The 23,523-nt window shown below is 34.5% G+C and overlaps 1 protein-coding gene across 1 annotated transcript; it reads left to right on the top strand.

Moving 5' to 3' along the window:
* The first annotated feature begins 398 nt into the window (after positions 1-398).
* On the top strand, positions 399-1,986 carry LOC108477409 (uncharacterized). The gene has a single exon (XM_017779948.2). The coding sequence runs from the start codon at positions 582-584 to the stop codon at positions 1,779-1,781; it is 1,200 nt and encodes a 399-aa protein (XP_017635437.1). The 5' UTR covers positions 399-581; the 3' UTR covers positions 1,782-1,986.
* Positions 1,987-23,523: the final 21,537 nt, after the last annotated feature.

Raw genomic sequence — 23,523 nt, forward strand, 5'->3', positions numbered from 1 at the left:
TAATAATACTGCATAATAATGTTCTCTCAACTTCCTAACTTAATTATATATTTTGTAATGCTATTTATACTTGAATATCAATTTAGTTGAAAATTATAAATATGTATTTTTTAAATTTTATATTGGTATAAATATTCACAATTTTAATTTCGAAATATTATTTTTAAAGAGACCGCGTATAAAATAAAATAAAATAAAAAGAGCCGTTGCTTAAGATTAGATGTGGAATTGGATTCGGACAAAAAGTCATTCACTTTTTTACCTTAGTTTAGTACATGTTCACTTGTCATTATCAAAAATCCTTGTCAAAAAACATCAAATGTTAATTAAGGAAAGTAAAATTAAGAAAAACAAAATATTTAAATAAAATATTACCAATATCTCGAAACAGCTATAAATACGCACCGTTTCTTGACTTCATAGAAGTTAGACGTCTCTCCCCCCAATAGATTGAGCTCTACCCACTTTAGTTCTCTTCGTTTTCACTGACAAAAAGAAAGTCGTAGCAGATTTATTTTCCGACGGAGATTTTTTTAATTTCCGGTGGGAATTAGAAGGCGACGTCAGTTATTAGAGCAACAATGGTCGACGTGGACCGGAGGATGTCCGGTCTGAATCCGGGCCATATAGCAGGTCTACGCCGTCTCTCTGCTCGCGCTTCCGCTCCTTCAACTCCGGCATCCCTTCCTGTACGCAACGGTCTTCAGTCTTTCTCTTCTTTAGCTGACAAAGTTATAACCCATTTAAGGAATTCGGGTTTTCAAGTCCAGCCGGGTTTATCGGACGCCGAGTTCGCCCGAGCGGAAGCCGAGTTTGGTTTCGTTTTCCCACCTGACCTCCGAGCCATATTATCAGCCGGTTTACCTGTGGGTCCAGGTTTTCCCGATTGGCGGTCTGCTGGAGCAAGACTCCATCTCCGGGCCTCGCTTGATCTTCCCATTGCTGCAATTTCCTTTCAGATAGCGCGTAACACTTTGTGGTCCAAATATTGGGGCCCCAGACCGTCTAAACCGGAAAAAGCATTACGAGTCGCAAGGAATGCGCTAAAGAGAGCTCCCCTTTTGATCCCCATTTTCAACCACTGCTATATTCCCTGTAACCCGTCTTTAGCGGGTAACCCGATTTTCTTCATCGATGAGACCCGTGTTTTTTGTTGCGGATTTGATATATCCGATTTTTTCGAGAGAGAATCTCTGTTTAGGAGCTCCGTATCCAATCCGGAGTTGTTGAAAAAACAGAGATCGGTTAGTGAAAACTCAGCCGGCTCCTCCACCAATTTCTCCAGGCGGAGTATGGATGCCGGTTTGGTAAGCGGGACAAGAACACCTAGATGGGTGGAGTTCTGGAGTGACGCGGCAGTTGATCGGCGCCGGCGAAACTCGTCGTCATCATCGTCGAATTCGTCGCCGGATAGATACTTTGAGGTGCGGAAGACCCAAGTTCCAAAATGGGTCGACGAATACATGGAGCAAATCGGATCAGTTCTACGAGAAGGCGGGTGGGGGGAGTCCGACATAACGGAGATCGCACACGTGTCAGCATCTGGGTTCTTCGAAGGAGAGATGGTTTTATTGGATAATCAAGCGGTTCTGGATGCGCTTCTTTTAAAAGCGGATCGGTTCTCAGATACACTTCGAAAAGCGGGGTGGAGCTCCGAAGAAGTTTCGGATGCGTTAGGGTTCGATTTTCGACCGGAGAAGGAAAAGAAACCTGCCAAGAAATTATCCCCGGCGCTGGTTGAAAAAATCGGGAAACTTGCTGAATCGGTTACGGGTTCATGATACAGCTTCCAGAAAACTTTTTTCACCCTTTTTACTTGAAGAAAAAAAACACTCTAATTTGTATTTTGAAAAATATTGAGGGTCTCGGGGTCTGGAGTTGAGAAAAACAAAAGAGAGTAAAAATATATGGGGGCTAACGCGTTGTACCATGAAACGAAGCGCAAAAAAAGAAAAAAAGTTATAAAAATGACATTGTTGTTCATAATATATAAATAAATAATAATAATAATAATAATAATAATAATAATAACAGTCATTTTGATTTTATGTTTGTGTTGTGAAGTAAAATTGGTCTTTTGAACTCTTTAAATATTCTGCATATCATGTTCTCTTTATTTGGGGATTGCAGTTAAAATATTAATTTTGTAATTAGAAAAAAATTATTTTGTTAGTGAGCTGGGTCTAGGCCGGTGCACGTGTGACTGTTATATTTTATTATTATTACTCCAACTATTATTTTCAATTTTAACTAAATATTCCGAATTCACATTTCCACTTGTTGGAATATTATAAGATGTTTGGGTTGCTTTCATTTCTCTTCTCAAAGTGCAATTTCATATTTTTGAAACTGAAAAAACAAAAAGGAAGCCTGACCTTATTTTTCAGAAGGCAGGAACTGCACAAATCTGGACTTTGAATAAAGATCTCTCCTTTTAAGACACTAATAAAGAGATACATTTAATTATTATATATACTTATTACATTGAAAATATTATGATTAATATAATATTTGATACTTAAATTTACAATTTTTTAATTTGATATTTAAATTTGATTTTTTTAATTTGATACTTAAGCTTTTTAAGTTTAATTTAGTACCTAAATGTATTAAATATTATAAAAATTATGTAAAATACTAATAGTGTTAATTTTTTATGCTGCAAAAATATTATCAATATTAGAAGAAATTCATGTTAAAAATAGGTATTGAGCTATGTTTAACAAATTAATATTGAAGAAGAAAAAATTTTAAAACTCCAAATTAAAAGAAATTCATATTTTCAATTAATAAAATAAATAGAATTAAAAGTAATTAAATATATAAAATACAAAAGAATATTATATCATCCGTCACATATCCATTATACATTGATTATTTTATTATTTCATAAAAATAACATTATTAGTATATTAGAATAATTTGTAAAATGTTTGAGAAGTGCCAAATTGAACAAAAAATTAAGTACCAAATTAAAAATAAATCAAATTTAGATACCAATTTAAACCCATAGGAAAAAATGTCCTCAAATTTAGGTATAAATATTATATTAAGGCAAAATATTATTACCCTGAAAAAATTTTGTACCTTAAAGAGAGAAGAAATTAAGTGTTCTTAATTTTCTTTTCTTTCTTATGCTTTGATATCTTAGAATGCAATTTCTTGAAATTAGAGAAATAAAAAGATATATTTCTAGTTTTTGTTTTAAAAACTGACACCAAAACCTTCCCCGCTTTTGGCTGAGTCTTTCAACTTGCACTAACCCCACTCTCACCAAAGCCAAAACAATTTTAATACCAGCCTCGATTCGCGTTTTACCAGAAATTTTTTAAATAATGTGATTTTTAGACGATTTTACCTATAAACGCCCATTTCTAATTTTATTTATAAAAATGAATTAAATTTTTTATTATTTATTGGAAATGGTAAAAAAATAATAAAATGTGTCCATGTAGAACTGTTTTTTAGTGAAATTTCAGCAAAAGGCAGCGAAAAAGTACTGATATGGGTGCACTTTTGCCCGTTCTCATATTAAATTTTCAAAAATGATGTTTTTAAAAAAAAATTATAAAAATAGACCATTTTTTTTAAAAATTACGTGAATAAGCCTTTATAAAAACTTAAAGTGGCAACATCATTTTTTTTTTATTGTAAGGTGTCACCAATTAATATGTAAATAAAATTTACAAACCAGATCTTTATATAGACCCAAAGTCTCATTTTCTTTGTTTTCTTAAGCAATATGAGATATGAGACACCTGTATATATAGACACATGAATAGGTTTACAGCTTGTTTCTAAACAATGTGAGATTCTTTCCTCTTTTAACAACAATATAAGATTAAAGGCTATATTATATTTTATATTTTTTACAAAAAATTTCTTTTTTTATATTTTGTTAACATTTTCTCATATTATAAAATTATCTTTTGAGATCTTTAATCTTGTTGCATTTTAGAATTGTTAGCATATACAAAAGACTATTAAAAAAGAATAAATTGCATATATGAAACTTGTACATGTAAAAATCTTCTATTCAATTTTAAATGTTTGAAGTTAATTTCCATGCAATTCTAATTTGTAAAATAATATTCCATTATTTAAATTTTATTTATTTTATATTATGAATGTTTGATTAATAAATAAATGGTGAGAATTTGGTACTCAAATAGTATATTTTTTGTAGTTTTAAAAACTTGATATATATTTTTAAAATATTTATTTATTTTAATATTTTACTATACTCATTAATTTTTAATGCTAATTTTAATTTAATTTTCATTACCTAATGAATGCTGATAAATTTATTTCAAATGTATTTTGACTAGATAGATAATCTATTTAAACATAGTATATAATTATGTTAAATAAGTTTTTTTATAGAAATATATAATATACATAAAATATATAATTGTTTTTCATATTTTTATATCTAGAGTAAATTACATTAGTAGTCACTTAACTATAATCTTTTGGCTATCGAATTATAAAACTTACAAAATGATCACTCAACTATTAGTAATTTTTAAATATTTATTTTTAATATTTTATCATATTCATTTTATATTTTATAATTCTTTTACTTATAGAGTTTAAAAGTTTTATTTATAATGTAACAAATGTTAACTTTTGTAAAAAATTTAAATTCTATAAGTAAAAAATATAAAATAGTGTAGCCTTTAATATCATGTTATTAGTTAAAAGATGAAGAAATCCCACATTGTTTAGGAAGAAACTGCAAACCTATTCATGAGTCTATATATACACATGTTTCATATCCCACATTGCTTAAGAAAATAAGAGAAATGAGACTTTGGGTCTATATAAAGATTTGTTTTGTAAGTTTTATTTTTATATTAATTGGTGACACCTTAGAATAAAAAAAAATTTAGTGTTGCCATTTTGGGTCTTTATAAAAGCTTATTCTCGTAAATTTTCAAAAAAATTAGTCTTTATGAATTATGTTTTTAAAATGACATTTTTTGAAAATTTAATCTGAAAACGGACTATAGTGTACTTGTAAAACGCTTTCACGGTAAATAATGAAAAAATTGACTCATTTCTATAAATAAAATTGGAAATAGGCCTTTATAGGTAAAATAGTCAATTTTTAATAAAATAGTGAGATTTGTGGAGTTTTAAATTATTAGGAATTCTAAGACCCTTTGAGAAAGATATATGCCACGTGTTAATTTTATTTACTAATTATAAATATTTATCAATGATATCTGTAATTTTATTATTTACTATCCTACTGATGTTTTAATTTGGAATTAAACAAAGCTTCTAGTTGCTGCATTAATTCTAATCATTTGTGTACTTCTGATTTTAATACCCATTAATATCCCAGGAAATCATATAATGAAGAAAACCATAAATATGAAAGTTGTCACTAAAATTGGGGAAAAAATAAATCTCAAACTTGTAATTTATTGAAATAAAGGAGTAGAGGCTAGGCATATAGATTTAAATTTATCTTATATTAGTAACTATCTCAGGTTACATTTTAGTAATTTGTATTTAAAATGTTACGTTTTAGTTATTTATGTTATCATGTTATAATATTTTAGTTACTGAGCTATTAACTGCCATTAACAGTGTAAGGATATACTAACATGACATGATAAATCATCACTTCAAATGAAAATTTTAGGTTAAATTTTACAATCGGTCCTTATATTTTGTTTTTATTTTGATCAATTTAATTTTTTCTTTTATGTTCTTTTAACTTTTTTTCTTTATTTTCTATTCTCTTCTGCTCCTTTCTCTGTTTTCCTCATTTCTTCATTTCTTTTAACGTAGTTTTTTTATGTGTTTCATTTATTAAAACTAGTCCTTATATATTTATTTTTCCTCCCTTAGTAAATTGGGAAAACCATTCAAATAAAGGGAAAAAAAAAGATTAATATTAATAATATTGGTATGGATGAAATATATCTAAAAAATGAACCGGGTGAATTGAAGTTGTATAAAAAAAAAAAAACAGTCATTCAAATTGAAGCATTCACCAAAAAAATATGAAAATTAAAACATACAAACATTAAATTTATGACTTTTGCATTAACTTTTTTAAGCTTAAAGCTTTATCTTTTTGGCAAGCTTGACAGCCGAATCAATACATTCTTCTAGAATTTTTTTTCACGATGCTCTTTTTAATCTCAAGCTTCTCTACCAATTTCTTTATGATCTTCAATCCACCTTCATCCATTTCTTTGTTAACTCATAATGTAGCAAATCAATAGTTGCATGTTAAAGCAACAAAACATTTATGGTAGAATATAAGATAGCTTCAAATACAAAACAGTGTGATGATATTTATAGTAGAATAAGATAATGGGTGTCAAGATTAGGGGTGTTTAATCGGTTAACTAACTCGAACTATCAATAACCGACCCTTTTAAACTTTTAACCGTTAATTGAACCGAATTTTTTTTTAAAAATATTAATTGAACCGAACTTTTTCGGTTAATTCGGTCAGTTAAACGACTTAACCGAAATATATATTTTTAAAATTTTTGGTTAAAGCGAGTATAAAACATATAAAATTAATCGAATTAACAGACTGATTAATTTATACTTCAAAAAAAATTAATTGAACCGCCCAACCCTAACTAAATACTTATATATTATAATATTATTTATTAAGTTCGGTTAATTCGGTTAACCAACCAATTTCAAACTAAATTAATCGTTAACTGACTTCCAAAAAATTATTAACCGACCCCCAACCGAATTAATTCGGTTAACCAACTAATTAACCGAATTCGGTCAGTTAACCGAATTAATTCAGTTTTACCCGAAATTTGCACACCCCTACTATTTTGCAGTTGATTCTGCTCTTTGATTATTTGTTCCCAGCTAATGTTTACACGTTTTTGGGGAATATTCTCAGCTAATGTTTACATGTTTTTGGGGAAATATGCTACTATAGTAAAGACATGTACGTGTCAAATTCATTATGTCACAAACTGATCACAATAACCTACAATGCCACCTCCAACAAAGTCTCTTATCGAAAAAATTGAATCCAAATTCTATAATAATATGAGCAAATATGGTGATTACTAATATCAAACCATAACAACAGTTAGCATTTTCAATATAAAAAATGGTTATATTGTCGTTTTAGTCCCACTAATAAATTTTTCTTTTTTATTTAGAATAAGAAAAAATCACAAGAATCTGAAAATTACACCTATGAAAATTACACAAAAATCACAAGACTGCCTTTAGCCTTCAAGCTCCCTCCTTTCTTCCTTCAACTCTTATCATCATATTTCTCATCCTTTTCATTGTTTACTTATTTTCGACTCTAAAATGTTTGGAATAGAACCTCTTGCATGGTTAGTCCTTTTTATAATCGCTTATATAAAAATTCTGTACCTTCTCACACATTCTGATTTAGGAGAAAAGCTGTTTAAAGTCTTTATGAGCCCGTGGTGTTATGGTCCTATTATGTTCTATATTTGGTAGTTGATTCTGCTTTTTGGTTATTTGTTCCCTGCTAATGTTTACACGTTTTTGAGGAATTATGGTATTATAGTAAAGACATGTCCGTCTCAAATTCATTACGTCTCAAATTGATCACAATAACCTGCAATTTCACCTCTAACAAAGTCTATTATCGAAATAATTGAATCCAAATACTATAATAATACGAGTAAATATGGTGATTAGTAATATAAACCATATCAACAGTTAACATTTTCAATATAAAAAACGGTTTTATTGTGGTTTTAGTCCCACTAATATAATTTTTTTTAAGAATAAGATAAAATCACAAGAATCTAAAAATTACACTACGAAAATTACACAAAAATCACAAGACAGCCTTTAGCCTTCATGCTCCCTCATTTCTTCTTTCAACCTTCAAACTCCCTCCTTTCTTCACTCTTCCTTCAAGCTCCCTACTTTCTTCCTTCAACTCTCATCATCATGTTTCTCATTCTTTTCATTGTTTACTTATTTTCGACTCTAAAATGTTTGGAATAAAAACTATTGCATGGTCAGCCCTTTTTATAACCGTTTATACATCGATTTTGTACCTTCTCATACATTCTGCTTTAAGAGAAAACTGTTTAAAGTCTTATGAGTCAATGGTGTTATGGTCTTATTATGTTCCATATTTGGCAGTTGATTCTCCACTCGAGTTATTTGTTCCCTACTAATGTTACACGTTCTTGGAGAAATATGGTATTATAGTAAAGACATGTACGTCTCAAATTCATTATGCCTCAAATTTATGACAATAACCTACAATGCCACCTTCAACAAAGTCTATTATTGAAATAATTGAATCCAAATACTATAATAATACGAGCAAATATGGTGATTAGAAATATAAAACCATAACAACAGTTAACATTTTCAATATAAAAAATGGTTATACTATGGCCTTAGTCCTACTAATATAATTTTTCTTTCTTTTTTTTATTTAAAATAAGACAAAATCACAAGGATCTAAAAATTACACTTACGAAAATTACACAAAAATCACAAGATTGCCTTTAGCCTTCAAGCTTCGTCCTTTTTTCTTTCAACCTTCAAACTCCCTCATTTCAACACTCTTCCTTCGAGCTCCCTAATTTCCTCTTTCAACTCTCATAATCATATTTCTCATCCTTTTCATTGTTTACTTATTTTTTACTCTAAAATGTTTGGAATAGAAACTGTTGAATGGTCAGCCCTTTTTATAACCCCTTATATAAAGATTATGCACCTTCTCGTACATTTTGATTTAGGAGAAAATCTGTTTAAAGCCTTTATGAGTCCATGGTGTTATGGTCCTATTATGTTCCATATTTGGTAGTTGATTTTGCTTTCTGGTTATTTGTTCCTTGCTAATGTTTACACGTTTTTGGGGAATTATGGTATTATAATAAAGACATGTATGTCTCAAATTCATTACGTCTCAAATTGATTACAATAACCTGTAATGCCACATCAAAAAAGTCTCTTATCGAAAAAATTGAATCCAAATACTATAATAATACGAGTAAATATGGTGATTAGTAATATAAAACCATATCAACAGTTAGCATTTTAAATATAGAAAATAGTTAAACCGTGGTTTTAGTCCCACTAATATAATTTTTCTTTTTTATTTAGAATAAGACAAAATCATAGGAATCTGAAAATTACACGTACGAAAATTACACAAAATTTACAAGACTGCCTTTAGCCTTCATGCACCCTCCTTTCTTCTTTCAACCTTCAAACTCCCTCATTTCTTCACTTTTCCTTCAAGCTCCCTACTTTCTTCCTTGAACTCTCGTCATTATATTTCTCATCCTTTTCACTGTTTACTTATTTTGGACTCTAAAATGTTTGGAATAGAGACTCTTGCATGGGGAACCCTTTTTACAACCGCTTCTATAGCGATTCTCTACCTTCTCGCACATTCTGATTTAGGAGAAAAGTTGTTTAAAATCTTTTTGAGTCCATGGTTTTATGGTCCTATTATGTTCCCTATTTGGCAGTTTATTCTCCTCTTTTGTTATTTGTTCCCTGCTAATGTTTACACGTTTTTAGGGAAATATGGTATTATAATAAAGACATGTACATCTCAATTTCATTACGTCTCAAATTGATCATAATAACCTACAATGCCACCTCAAAAAATGTCTCTTATCGAAAAAATTGAATCCAAATAGTTTAATAAAACGAGCAAATTTGGTGATTAGTAATATAAAATGAAAACAAAAGTTAGAATTTTCAATATAAAAAATGATTATATTGTGGTTTTAGTCCCTCTAATATAAAAACTTTTTTTAGAATAAGACAAAATTATAAGAATCTAAAAATTACACCTATGAAAATTACACAAAAATCACAAGACTGCCTTTAGCCTTCAAGCTCCCTCCTTTCTTCCTTCAACTCTCATCATCATATTTCTCATCCTTTTCATTGTTTACTTATTTTCGACTCTAAAATATTTTGAATAGAATCTCTCGAATGGTTAGGCCTTTTTATAACCGCTTATACAGAGATTCTCTACCTCTCGCACATTTTGATTTAGGAGAAAAGCTGTTTAAAGTCTTTATGAGTCCATGGTATTATGTTCCTATTATGTTCTCTATTTGGAAGTTGATTCTCCTCTGGTTATTTGTTCCCTGCTAATGTACATGTTTTTGGGGGAATATGGTATTATAGTAAAGATATGTACGTCTTAAATTGATCAAAATAACTTGCAATGCCACCTCCAATAAAGTCTCTTGTCGAAAAAATTGAATATAAATATTATAATAATATGAGCAAATATGGTGATTAGTAATATAAAACCATAACAATAGTTAGCATTTTCAATATAAAAAAATGGTTAGATTGTGGTTTTAGTCCCACTAATATAATTTTTTTTATAATAAGACAAAATGAAAAGGATATGAAAATTACACAAAAATCACAAGACTACCTTTAGCCTTCATGCTCCCTCATTTCTTCTTTCAACCTTCAAACTCCCTCATTTCTTCACTCTTCCTTCAAGCTCTCTACTTTCTTCTTTCCACTTTCATTATCAAATTTCTCATCCTTTTCATTGCTTACTTATTTTCGACTCTAAAATGTTTGGAATAGAAACTCTTGCATGGTTAGCCCTTTTTATAATTGCTTAAACAACGATTCTCTACCTTCTCGCACGTTCTGCTTTAGGTCAAAAGTTGTTTAAATTCTTTATGAGTCCATGGTATTATGGTCCTATTATGTTCCTTATTTTGGCATTTAATTTCCTCTCTAGTTAATTGTTCCATGCTAATTTTTACACATTTTTTTGGGGAAATATGGTGTTATAGTAATGACATGCACGTCTCAAATTCATTACATCTAAAATTGATCACAATAACCTATAATGCAACCTCCAACAAAGTCTCTTATCAAAAAAATTGAATTCAAATACTATAATAATACGAGTAAATATGGTGATTAGTAATAAAAAACAATAACAACAGTTAGCATTTTCAATATAAAAAATGGTTATATTGTGGTCTTCGTTACACTAATATAGTTTTACTTTTTTATTTAGAATAAGACAAAATGAAAAAAAAAATGAAAATTACACCTACAAAAATTACACAAAAATCACCAGATTGCATTTAGCCTTCAAGCTCCCTCATTTCTTCTTTCAACTTTCAAACTCCCCCATTTCTTCAGTGTTCCTTCAAGCTCACTACTTTCTTCCTTCATCTCTCATCATCACATTTCCTATCCTTTTCATTTTTTACTTATTTTTTACTTTAACATGTTTGGAATAAAAACTCTTGCATTGTCAGCCCTTTTTATAATCGCTTATACAACGATTCTTTACTTTCTCGCACATCTGCTTTAGGAGTAAATCTATTTAAAGTCTTGATGATTCCATGGTATTATGGTCCTATTATGTTCCCTATTTGGGAGTTGATTCTCCTTTCTGGTTATTTGTTCCTGTAACATCCCGAATTAGGGCCTAGTTGGAATAGTGATTTCGGGACCACAAATTTGACGTAATAAAATTTATTTTTATTATATTTTAATGGTCTACAATTTTACAGAATGATTTTATGAAAATTTTGTTCAAAAATTTCGACGTTTGGGCACTCAATTTTGTCAAAAGGACTAAATTGTAAAAAGTGTAAAAATTGAGTTCTACAAGTTAGAGGTGTCTATTGTTATGAAATTTTAAATGGGAGGTCCTTAAATGGTAATTATACCATTGTATAACTTGTTGGACAAAAATGGCCTTGGTTGGGTAAAATTTGAAAGAATAGTAAAAAGGGCATTTTGGTCATTTAAGGGTAAAATGAATTAAAAGACAAATTTTAAAACCTAAATGTGTCCTTTTGTTCTTGCTTCAGCCGAATGTACCAAGAGCAGCCATGTTTAGGGTTTGTCCAAGCTTCCAAGCACAATAGTAAGTGATTTCGAGCTCCGTTTTTAACGTTATATGCATTTTTGAAGTCCCAATAACATGTTCTAGCTATTTCTACCATTTATTTGAGCTAGGGTTTGTGTTTAAAAATTTAACCATGAATGATATGCATGTATTTTGATTTTTAATGGTAGGATATGAAGGCTCGGTGTGTAATAGATGACTTTTACTAAGTGCTTTTTGATGAAAACGTCCGGAAGGACTGTTTTGTAAAAATTGTAAAATTGGTCATAAAAGGGTAATTTAGTGGAAATTAGAGGCTTACATAGTTATGAAAATGATTTAGATAGGCTTGAAATGCAAGGAAATTGAATAAAAATGATTTTACGAGCATTGGGGCAAAAGTGCAAATATGTGAAAGTTTAGGGGTCAAAATGCAAATTTGTAAAAATATGGTTTTTGGACCCATATGAATAATGTGACTAATTAGTAGGCTAAATGTGATATTATAGATCAAGGAAAACAAGATTCGAGCTTAGAACGAGGTCAAACAAGGTTAAGCACAAACTCGAAATAAATAGTTGTACTCGAAACCGATGTAAGCTCATATGTCAATGATAATGCAATGATATTATTCTTCATACTTGAACTTAAATAGATGTGTTAGCATTGTGTGATGGATATTTATTTAGTTGATATAAAGATTATATATTGTAACAAATGCCTAAATATAATTGTATGTAATACCATGTTTATTTCATGGACTAATGTCTAAATAAACATGGAAATGTGTTGAATTGGATGTACATTTCATGATCAGCTATGCATAATGAGATACTTGATGAAAAGAGAAAAATCTCGGTTGAATAAAAAGGGAAATCCGATGGATAAACCATGGCTTACATGACTTGAGATCCTGCATGTGTTGCAGAAAAGGATTTAGCCCGGACGGGTAATCCGTTGATCTCAATTATAGAAAAGGATTTAGCCCGAACGGGTATTCCTTGAGTGATCAATCCTCTCAAAAAATATGTGTGCATTAAGGATTTAGCCCGGACGAGTAATCCGATTAGGATCTGAATTTAGCTTAGACTAGTAATTCAGATCCGATCTCATTTGAGTATATGTCGTCATAGGGGATTTAGCCTGGACTGGTAATCCCGAAAATACTCTATGAGTTTATATTATGGGGGATTTAGCCTGGACTGGTAATCCCACCGTAAATGTGAGGTTCGTAAGAGTGCGTACTTGAGATGATCACTTGTATGACTTGACGGTAAATGACTTATCCATCTAGATTTTCGAGAAATTCAACGAGTATTATAATGAATAACGTGATGAAAGTCCCAAGATGGGCGTGGTGATAAAGATAAAGTTAATCGATATGCTATGGATATGTATAGGTATGTACATTATACTCATAAGTGATGCCTTATTGAAATGTGATAAATAATGAGTAAGCGAATTCAAGCATATGTATGTGTATACATGATAAACAAGTGAAAAGATTTAAAAGACGAACCATCCTTATGCTTATGCTTATGAATTGTGTTGCAATATCATGTTAACTTACATTTTGTAATGGAATATGGGATTTATGAAATAATGAGTCCATGATCAATGTGACAATGAAATTCTAATAGCTATTGTGATTTTACACTGAAACAGTGTTGAATAACAGCAGTAGCCCAACTTTGAAAAATCACCATAAATGATAGAAGTCAAATTAGAGGCTGAATAATATATGAAATTAAAGCTTAATGAGTCTAGATTCACATAAATGAAATGGTGTAACGAAAAGAATTTTTTATTAAGAGATATTTTAATTCTCGTGAGATAGAGTCGGAGTGATTCCATACTCCCTTGTCTTAACTTTGGAAAATCACTAGAAATTTTAAAAAAATAATTATGAGTTAAAATTTATATGAATAAAATTATCAATGAGTATATTTTCAATAGAAAGAGACGATAACATTATCCAAGTATCGTACTACAAGATATTTGATTTTTAGTAGATTGAGGTTGAAGTTATCAGATAGCAAAATAGGGGAGAGTTTAAAGAATAAAATGTACTTATTGGCTAGATCAAAAATTCTATAAATTTTATGGTAAGAATATATATGAGTCTAGTTTTAGGGAAAATTAACAGATCTTGATTTAGAGTCCTGTAGCTCGAGATATAAATAGTTTATCGACTATTACTCGAGTAGACAACTTGACCAGAATATGAATAAAAGTGTAATTATAGTTGTTTTACCTAAGGAAACATGTTGTTATAATGCTTATTATTTTCATATGGACTTACTAAGCGTAAAGCTTACTCCCCCTTCCATTTCTTCTAGTGTCCTCATGTTGGCTCGGGGTTAGAGATCGTCGGAGGCAACCTCACACTATCAAGTTACCATCTTTGGAGTATTATTGAAACTTAATTTCTTCAAGTGAGTGACATGTACAAGGACTTAATTATTGATATTTGTTTTTATGTTTTGGCCAAGATGTTGGCTTATATTAATTCATTGTATATAGCCATGAGATGTGGCTTATAATGATTTTGGCTTGTAAGCCTATTTGTCCATGGCATGTGTTAATGTCTTGTGATGTGGTTAGGTGATTATGCTTGCTCACTATGTATGAGAAGTATATGGCACATGTACATGATGAATGCCCCAGGACCATTCGAGATGGTCGTGGCCATAGAGTGAATGTGTGGCATGGTAGTAAGATGATAATGATTGAACATGGACAATTTTTGAATGTGTAGAGATTAAGTGTTAGGTAATAAACACATGTATGACAAAATGCAAATTATTTAATTGAATTTCACAAAAGGTTGATTATACATTAAATTGATGTTATAATTTGTGCCTATGATGTGTAAAAGTATGGGGGAAAAATAAGGTCAACATAAGGCTTGAAAAATAGCCTAAGTGTTAGCTACACGGGTAGAGACACGGCCATGTGTCTCAACCATATGGAGGACACGGCCTATTACACAGGCGTGTGGCCTGGCCATGTGGTATAAATTATTTTGTTGACGTCATAAATAGAGAGTTACACGGGCTGAGGACACGGGTGTGTGCCAAGCCACACGGGCGTGTGTAACCACACGGTCCCACCCACACAGGCGTGTGACTCTCCAAAGTAAGAAAATTTATTAAGTTTCCTAAAGTTTATCGAATGTTTTCAGTTTTGTCCCGAATTGCCTCGATATATGTTTTAGGCCTCGAAAGCCTGTATAAGAGACGATATGCATGTGTTTGAAAAGTTTTAATTTTAGGCGAAATTTAGTGACCCGGTTTTGTATGTTTGTGAATTGTGACAGCCCAAAATTGACCCTAGTCGGAAGGTGGTCTCGGGACCACAAAACCGAGGCATAAAAATAATTTAAAATTTATTTCGATGCCTATAATATGTGTGTATTCATGTATGACATTTTTTGATGATTGGTTTAGTGTTATAAAGGTGAATTTCACTAGAAATGACCTAGTAGTGAACTTTGAAAGTATGATGGGGAAATGTGTGATGACTAATTAAAGCATGCATGCAAAATAATGGACTTGCATGTCAAATTCCCCTTTATAGGTGGTGGCGGCCATGACAAGGGAGGATGGGCTAAACATGTCATGAAACATGTTTTGTTGGTGCATTAGGGTGAAATAATAAACAAAGGTGTATGGGTGATAAAAAAATGAAAAAAAATGTGTGTGAGTGTGGTAATCCCCCCCCTTGCCGTGAGTTGAGAAAGAGGGAAGAAAAAAATTTTGTTGTGTTCATCCTTTCTCATCCTTTTTGGCCGAAAATCATAAGGGGAAGAAAGAGGATTTTTGCTTCATGCTTGGTTTAGAAGAGATCTAGAAGGTGATTTGGCTAAATTGGCATCAAGATTAAGGTATGTATGAGGTTGTGTTAGGAGTTTCATGCATGTTTTGGTTGCTAACTTGATGTGCATGTTAGCCATGGCTCAAATCTTTGTTATGCCATGGAAATGGTATTTGGCCAAAGTTGTTATGGTGATAAAGCCATTGCATGCTAAGTGTGAAGCTTGATGATGATGCATGCAATGATGGATTGTCTACTCTTGAGTAAGATTTTGAGTTTTCTTTTTGTGTTTAACCATGATTGAAGTTGAAAGGAGCATGATTGTCATATTCGGCCATGATGCATTCATGAGCATGGTTCATGCTTCTTGCATGTTAGTTAAAATTTGTATTTTGGATGGCTATGGACACCTTGAAATTCGGCCATGCTCATATATGTATATATATGTTTGCACATGATGTTTTGGCTATGAAGTAAGTGATGAATATATTGGTTTAAAGAAGAAGATGTTGAAGAATGCTTGTGAAATTGCAAGCACAATTCGGCCTAGCACACATATAAGTGCTTGATGCTATATTATAAGTTTTGAGCCACAATGTGCAAAGCATTAACTAGTAAAATGCATGCTGTTTTTGTGAGGTATTAAGTGCATAATTGGCCTCAACATGTATATGAATATTCGGCCTTGGGTAGCCTATTGAAGGCCTTAGCTTTTCCTTGATGCTCAAATAAATTGTATTGAATTGCTTGATGTAGTATAAAATGTGCATGACCATTGTGTATTCAAGCTAAAGAGTGGCCATATGACCATTTAAACTCCTTGTCATATTCGGCCATAAGCAAGCACAATGAGGTTTTAATAAATTGAATTTGTTTGAATTAGCTCAAGAGCTAAGAGGGCCACAATTGGACAAGGGGAAGGAAAAAGTGATCGAATAGCCGAAAAAGCCGTTCGACAACATCCGAGGTAAGTCCTCAAGAAGTGACCTTACTTGAATTATGTGAGATGAAGTATGAATGTGTATGATTATTGATTTATGTGAGTATGAGAAATTGAATGATACCGGGCTAAGTCCGAAGGCGAATATGCTTGTGAATATATATGCGTTTGAGCCTTAGTAACTGAAAATGAAATATGTATGTCCAATGATTATTGATGTATGTGTACATGAGAAATTGAATGATATCCGGGCTAAGCCCGAGGACAATTATGCTGGAAATTATATCCGGGTTAAGACCAAGGCAATTGTGCTAGTGGCTATATCCGGGCTAAGACCAAGGCATTCGTGCGAGTTATTCTATCCGGCTAAGACCAAGGCATTTGTGCACGTGATTATATCCGGTTATATTCAAGAATCTTGGGCTGGAGGTGAGTGTTGGTTGCTGTAATGAATTCAATTAGTACGTACCTCGAAAAGCCCAAAGGATAAGGTACGTTATATGTGCATTGGAAAGTCGACATGTTTGAGCATCATTCGCTCAGTCGACTAATGAATTTTAGTTATCGAATTGATTGATACTTTGTGAAAGTATATAATGATGAAGTGTGAAGTAAGAATGCGTATTAATGAAATGATGCATGTGGCTATGCGAATGTATTGCTGTAATTAGAGTTGATTATATTCCTTGAGACTTACTAAGCATAAAAAAATGCTTACCCCGTTACTTTGGCCCTCTGTTTTATAGATTTCGCTCGATAGCAATCGGATTCGGGATCAATAAAGTCGAAGTCATCCACACTATCCACGCCTCTATTTTGGTATAAATTTTGGTTGAACTTTGAAATGGCATGTATAGGACTACCCTTGTTGGTTGAATATGTTGTGATGTATATATGTACGGCCATGCGAAAATGGCTCGTAAAAGTGAAGTATCGACTTAGACTAATTGTGGTTTGTATGTATATATTTGGTGTCATGATGTGGCTATGGCTTGAAATGGGAATTTTGGTCATATGATCAGCCATTGGCATGGTTAAAATGATCATATATGAACCTATGTATGGCAAGACTAGTTGGTTCATGGAGACTACCAAATAGGTAAGACCTACCTTAAAACAGATGCTGCCAGCTGCAGTGACGTGAATGTGAAAAATCACCAAAATTCGTAGGAATGGAATTAAATAGTGAATAAGCTATGTAAATGAACCTTGATGAGTCTATTTTCATATGGAAGAAACGAAATGGTCATAGGAGTTACATGTTAAGAGATATTAAAACTATTGTGAGACAGGACCAGAACGGTTTCTGGGTTCCCTGTCGCAACTTTAAAATTTACTATAAATTATACAAAAAGAATTAGGAGACATAACTTATATGTACAGATTCCATTTTGAGTCTAGTTTCATTAGAAACAAACGGAACCAGCATTAAAGCCCTGTACAGAGAGATATTCAAGTTATACCGCGCAAAGGTCAGAGCAGTCGATCCCTGTAACATGGGTGACTTTAACTAATAAACTGTACCAATTGGCCCGACCAAAAATTCTAGAAATAAATACATGGATGGATATATGAGTCTAAATTCAGGGAAAAATTTACGAAACCAGTTTCCGAGTTTTGAAACTCGAGATATGATTTTAAAGCGACGATGGACGCAGTTTTCCAGCTGACTGGAAATGTCAAATGGATGGGCAAAACAAGTGAACTTGGCTTGTTAACCCCTCGTGTCCATACACGGCGATGGTCTTGGGTTCGGGTGTTACAATTTTATTGGTATCGAGCCACGGTTTAGTCGATTCTAGGACTACCGTGATGTGTTTGGGGTCTAGCTATACATGCCATTAAATGATGAATCGATAGTGTGGTGATTTTTGACAATTTGACTTTGTGTTTGTTTATAGCAATGGATCCCGATCCCAACCGAGCGATAGCTGATGATGTGGAGAGTGTGGCACCTGCTCCCGCAAGCAAGGGACAGTACGGCGGACTCTCAACCTATGGCCAACAACCAGAATGATGAGGCTAGGCAAGCCTTTTATAGTGTGATGAACGAATGGTTTAATCAATACATTCGAACTAACACGGCTGCTCCACAACCTCCATTCCCGACAAATGCAACCCCCGCACCTACAATACCTCCGGTGACTGACCAAATAAGGTCAAGTAAGCCCCCAGTCGATAGGATTCGAAAACATGGGGCCACTGAATTTAAGGCTACGGATGATGATGATGCCGAGCGAGCTGAATTTTGGTTAGATAACACTATCCGGTGCTTGATGAGCTATCCTGCACACCCGATGAGTGCTTAAAGTGTACCATCTCCTTGCTACGCGAGTCCGCCTACTATTGGTGGAGTACTCGACTTCGTGGTGCCTAGAGAGCAAGTGACTTGGGAATTCTTTCAAACCGAGTTCGAAAAAAGTATATCATCGAGATTCATCGACCAAAAGCGGAGGAATTCCTTGATCTTAAGCAAGGTTCGATGTCGCCATCGACACGAACGAAAATTTGTGAGGCTTAGCCGATGCAGCGAGAATGCATTTCGTCCAAGCATTGTATATGTAAACGCCGAGGATGGGCTGAATGATGATATAAGGATGTTTGTTGGCATCCTCGAGATACGAGAGTTCGTAGTACTTGTTGAGCGAGCTTGTAAAGTCAAGAGCTTAGAAAGGAGAAACAAAAGCTGATGTGGGAACCGGAGAATTCGAAGAGGTCCTCGGAAAGTCTCTTCAACAAGCATCGAAGAGATTTCGAGATGATGCGAGCCGATCTAGAGGCGTTTGGGCTTTTCTAGACGAGGACGCGATCGACCCCTGTGACCCACGAGTCACTTCGATCGCTGATGGTGGAAATGATCACGAGAGAGGCGGAGTGTCCACATTGTGGCAAATGGCATTCGGGAGCTGTTGGTTTCGTGATCGCTCCTGCTATAAGTGTGGATCGGCCGACCACTTTATGAAGGATTGCCCGAGGATGCATGAGCAGAATGTAAGTCGAGTGGAAACCCGGTGCTACCACTACTCGAGGTAGGCCACCTAGAAATGTGGGCAATGTCGATTGGCGGTCGAGAGGATCTAGAGATGCTACCATCGATCCGAGGCTCGTGCTCTGCTAGGACTTATGCCATACGCGCACGCGAGGATCTGCCTCTCGGATGTCATTACCGGTACTTTCACTCTTTTCAATACAAATGTGATTGCTTTGATTGACCCCGGTTCTACTCATTCATATATATGTGAAACCTTAGCATCCAAGAAGACTTTGCCTATTGAGTCTCATGAGTTTGTAATTCGGTGTCAAACCCTTGGGTCATTACGTGCTTGTCAACAAAGTGTGCAAGAAAAGTCCCTAGTGTTCCGAGCGTTCTTGTTTTCGGCGGACTTGATGCTTTTGGTTTGGATTGGTTGACCATGCACGATGCGGTTGTAAATTGCAAGAGCAAGACTATCGATTTGAGGTCGCGAATAATGAAATAATTCGGGTTGAGTCTACGGACTTAATGGAGTTGCCGGTATGTAATATCGCGATGTTGGCCCGAAATATGTAAGAAGAGGTGCGAAGTGTACCTTGCGACGTGCTCGATGACAAGGAATCGAAAAGAAACCCGAATCTGTGCCGTGGTTTGTGAATACCGGATGTTTTCCCCAAGAATTACCGGGTTTACCACTGTTCGGAAATAGAATTTGGCATCGAATTGGTACTGGTACCACTCCAATTTCGATAGCTCCGTATCATATGGCACCAACGAATTAAAGGAGTTGAAAGCTCGTTGCAAGAATTGGTGGATAGAGGTTTTGCTCGCCTCGAGTTTCTCGCCTTGGGTGCGCCGGTGTTGTTTGTGAAAAGAAAGATGGAACCATGCGGTTGTAGATCGACTATCGTCGACTTAATAAAGCGACGATAAAGAACAAATATCCGTTACCACGTATCGATGACTTGTTCGATCAATCGAAGGAGCCTCGGTGTTCTCGAAAATAGATTTGAGATCGGGCTATTATCAATTGCGAATCCGAGATTGGACGTACCAAAGGCGCCTTGAACAAGATATGGTCACTATGAGTTCCTAGTGATGCCGTTTGGGTTCACTAATGCCCCGCAGATTTATGGATTTAATGAATCAGATCTTTAGACCATATTTGGATCGATTCGTAGTCGTGTTCATTGATGACATCTTGGTCTATTCAAGAAATGAGACCAAACATCTTTGAACACCTGCGGTTAGTGCTACAAATTTTACGGGATAAGCAATTATATGCTAAGTTCAGCAAGTGTGAGTTCGGTTAGAGAGGTTAGCTTCTTGGGTCATGTGGTATCTGATCGGGTATTCGAGTCGACGAATAAAATTTCAGCCATACTTAATTGGAAGCCTCAGAAATATTACCGAGGTTGAGCTTTTTGAGGCTTGCGGTTATTACCGACGATTTGTAAAGGCTTCTCAACGATAGCCACGCCGATGACGGCTTACTCCAAAAGGATGTTAAGTTCGAATGGACGGAGAAATGCCAAAAAGTTTCGATCAATGAAAACTTATTTGACTGAAGCCCCAATTCTAGTGCAACCCGAGTCAAGCAAAGAGTTTGTCATCTATAGCGACGCCTCTCTACTTGGGTTAGGTTGCGTATTAATGCAAGAAGGTCGAGTTGTGGCCTATCGTCGAGGCAATTAAAGCCACATGAGAAAAATTATCCGACTCATGATCTCGAATTGGCCGCCATCGATTCGCCTTGAAGATTTGGCGACATTACTTATTTGGTGAAAGGTGCCATGTATACTCGGATCACAAAAGTCTCAAATATTTGATGACCCAAAGAGACTTAAATCTGCGACAAAGACGTTGGCTCGAGCTGTTAAAGGATTATGAGCTGGTCATTGACTATCACCCGGGAAAGGCGAATGTGGTCGCGGATGCCTTGAGTCGTAAATCATTATTCGCTTTACGAGCGATGAACGTGCACTTGTCTATTCATCCGATAGTGTATTAGTAGCTGAATTGAAAGCCAAACCCGTTGATACATCAAATTCGAGAAGCTCGAAAGTCGACGACGAGTTGGTCGCAAAACGGCCGAGTGTGTGCCGAACAAGGACTCGAATTTCAAATCGATGATGACGATTGTTTGAGGTTCAAAAGTCGTCTGTGTGTTCCAAAGAATTGAACTCATTTCGATAATTCAATGAAGCCCATTGTAGCCGAATGGCAATCCACCCGGAGTACGAAGATGTACAATGATTTGAAACGTCGGTTTTGGTGGCATGGTATGAAGCGAGACATCTCCGACTTTGTTTGAGATGTTTAATATGTCAACAAGTGAAAGCGGAACATCAGTGCCTTCAAGATTACTTGACCAATCACGATACCCGAGTGGAAATGGGATCGAGTCACAATGGACTTTGTATCCGGACCGCCATTGTCGACAAGTAAGAAGGATGCGGTTTGGGTCGTGGTAGATCGATTGACTAAGTCGGCCCACTTTGTCCCCGTCGACGCACGGATTTTTCAATGGACAAATTAGCGGAATTGTACGTTTCTCGTTGTGAGATTACACGGGTGCCTATTTCCATCGTGTCGGATAGAGATCCGAGATTTACCTCGCGATTTTGGAAAAAGTTGCAAGAAGCTTTGGGTACCAAGTTGCATTTCAGCACCGCCTTTCACCCCCAAACCGATGGTCAATCCGGCGGATAATTCGAGATACTTGAGGATATGTTAAGATGTTGCGTCCTCGAGTTTAGTGGTTCATGGGAATGGTATTTGCCGTTGATTGAATTCGCTTACGACAATGACTTTCAATCAAGTATTAAGATGGCACCCTACGAGGCCTTGTACGATTCGTAAATGCCGTACACCATTGTTTAGGACCGAGCTCGGTGAAAGCAAGATTTTCGAGGTGGATTTGATTAGGGATGCTGAACAGAAAGTGAAAGTAATCCGTGAAAGTCGAAGATAGCCTCCGATCGTCGAAGTCGTCGCGGATCTGAAGCGTAAGGATATCGAGTATCGTGGGTGATAAAGTGTTTCTCAAGGTATCGCCTTGGAAAAAGGTACTCGAGTTGGCCGTAAGGGCAAGTTGAGCCGAGGTTCATTGGGCCATATGAGATATCCGAGCGAGTCGGTCCAGTGGCATATCATTTGATTTTGCCCCCTGAACTCAAAAAGGTTCACGATGTCTTTCACGTTTCGATGCTTCGACGCTATAGATCCGATCCATCGCACGTGATTAGTCCATCGAAATTGAAATTCAAGCTAATATGAGTTATGAGGAAGAACCGATTAAGTATCCTATCACGAGAAGTGAAAGAGTTGCGAAACAAGCGGGTTCCACTAGTGAAAGTGTTATGGCTCAAGCACGGGATAGAAGAAGCTACTTGGGAGACCGAGAACTCTATGAAAGAGCGATATCCAAGCCTATTTACGGTAAGATTTTCGGGACGAAAATTTCTTAAGTGGGGAGAGTTGTGACACCCAAAATTGACCCTAGTCGGAAGGTGGTCTCGGGACCACAAAACCGAGGCATAAAAATAATTTAAAATTTATTTCGATGCCTATAATATGTGTGTATTCATGTATGACATTTTTGATGATTGGTTTAGTGTTATAAAGGTGAATTTCACTAGAAATGACCTAGTAGTGAACTTTGAAAGTATGATGGGGAAATGTGTGATGACTAATTAAAGCATGCATGCAAAATAATGGACTTGCATGTCAAATTCCCCCTTTATAGGTGGTGGCGGCCATGACAAGGAGGATGGGCTAAACATGTCATGAAACATGTTTTGTTGGTGCATTAGGGTGAAATAATAAACAAAGGTGTATGGGTGATAAAAAATGAAAAAAAATGTGTGTGAGTGTGGTAATCCCCCCTTGCCGTGAGTTGAGAAAGAGGAAGAAAAAATTTTGTTGTGTTCATCCTTTCTCATCCTTTTG

Source organism: Gossypium arboreum, chromosome 12, assembly GCF_025698485.1.
Source record: "Gossypium arboreum isolate Shixiya-1 chromosome 12, ASM2569848v2, whole genome shotgun sequence".
Lineage (NCBI taxonomy): Eukaryota > Viridiplantae > Streptophyta > Magnoliopsida > Malvales > Malvaceae > Gossypium > Gossypium arboreum.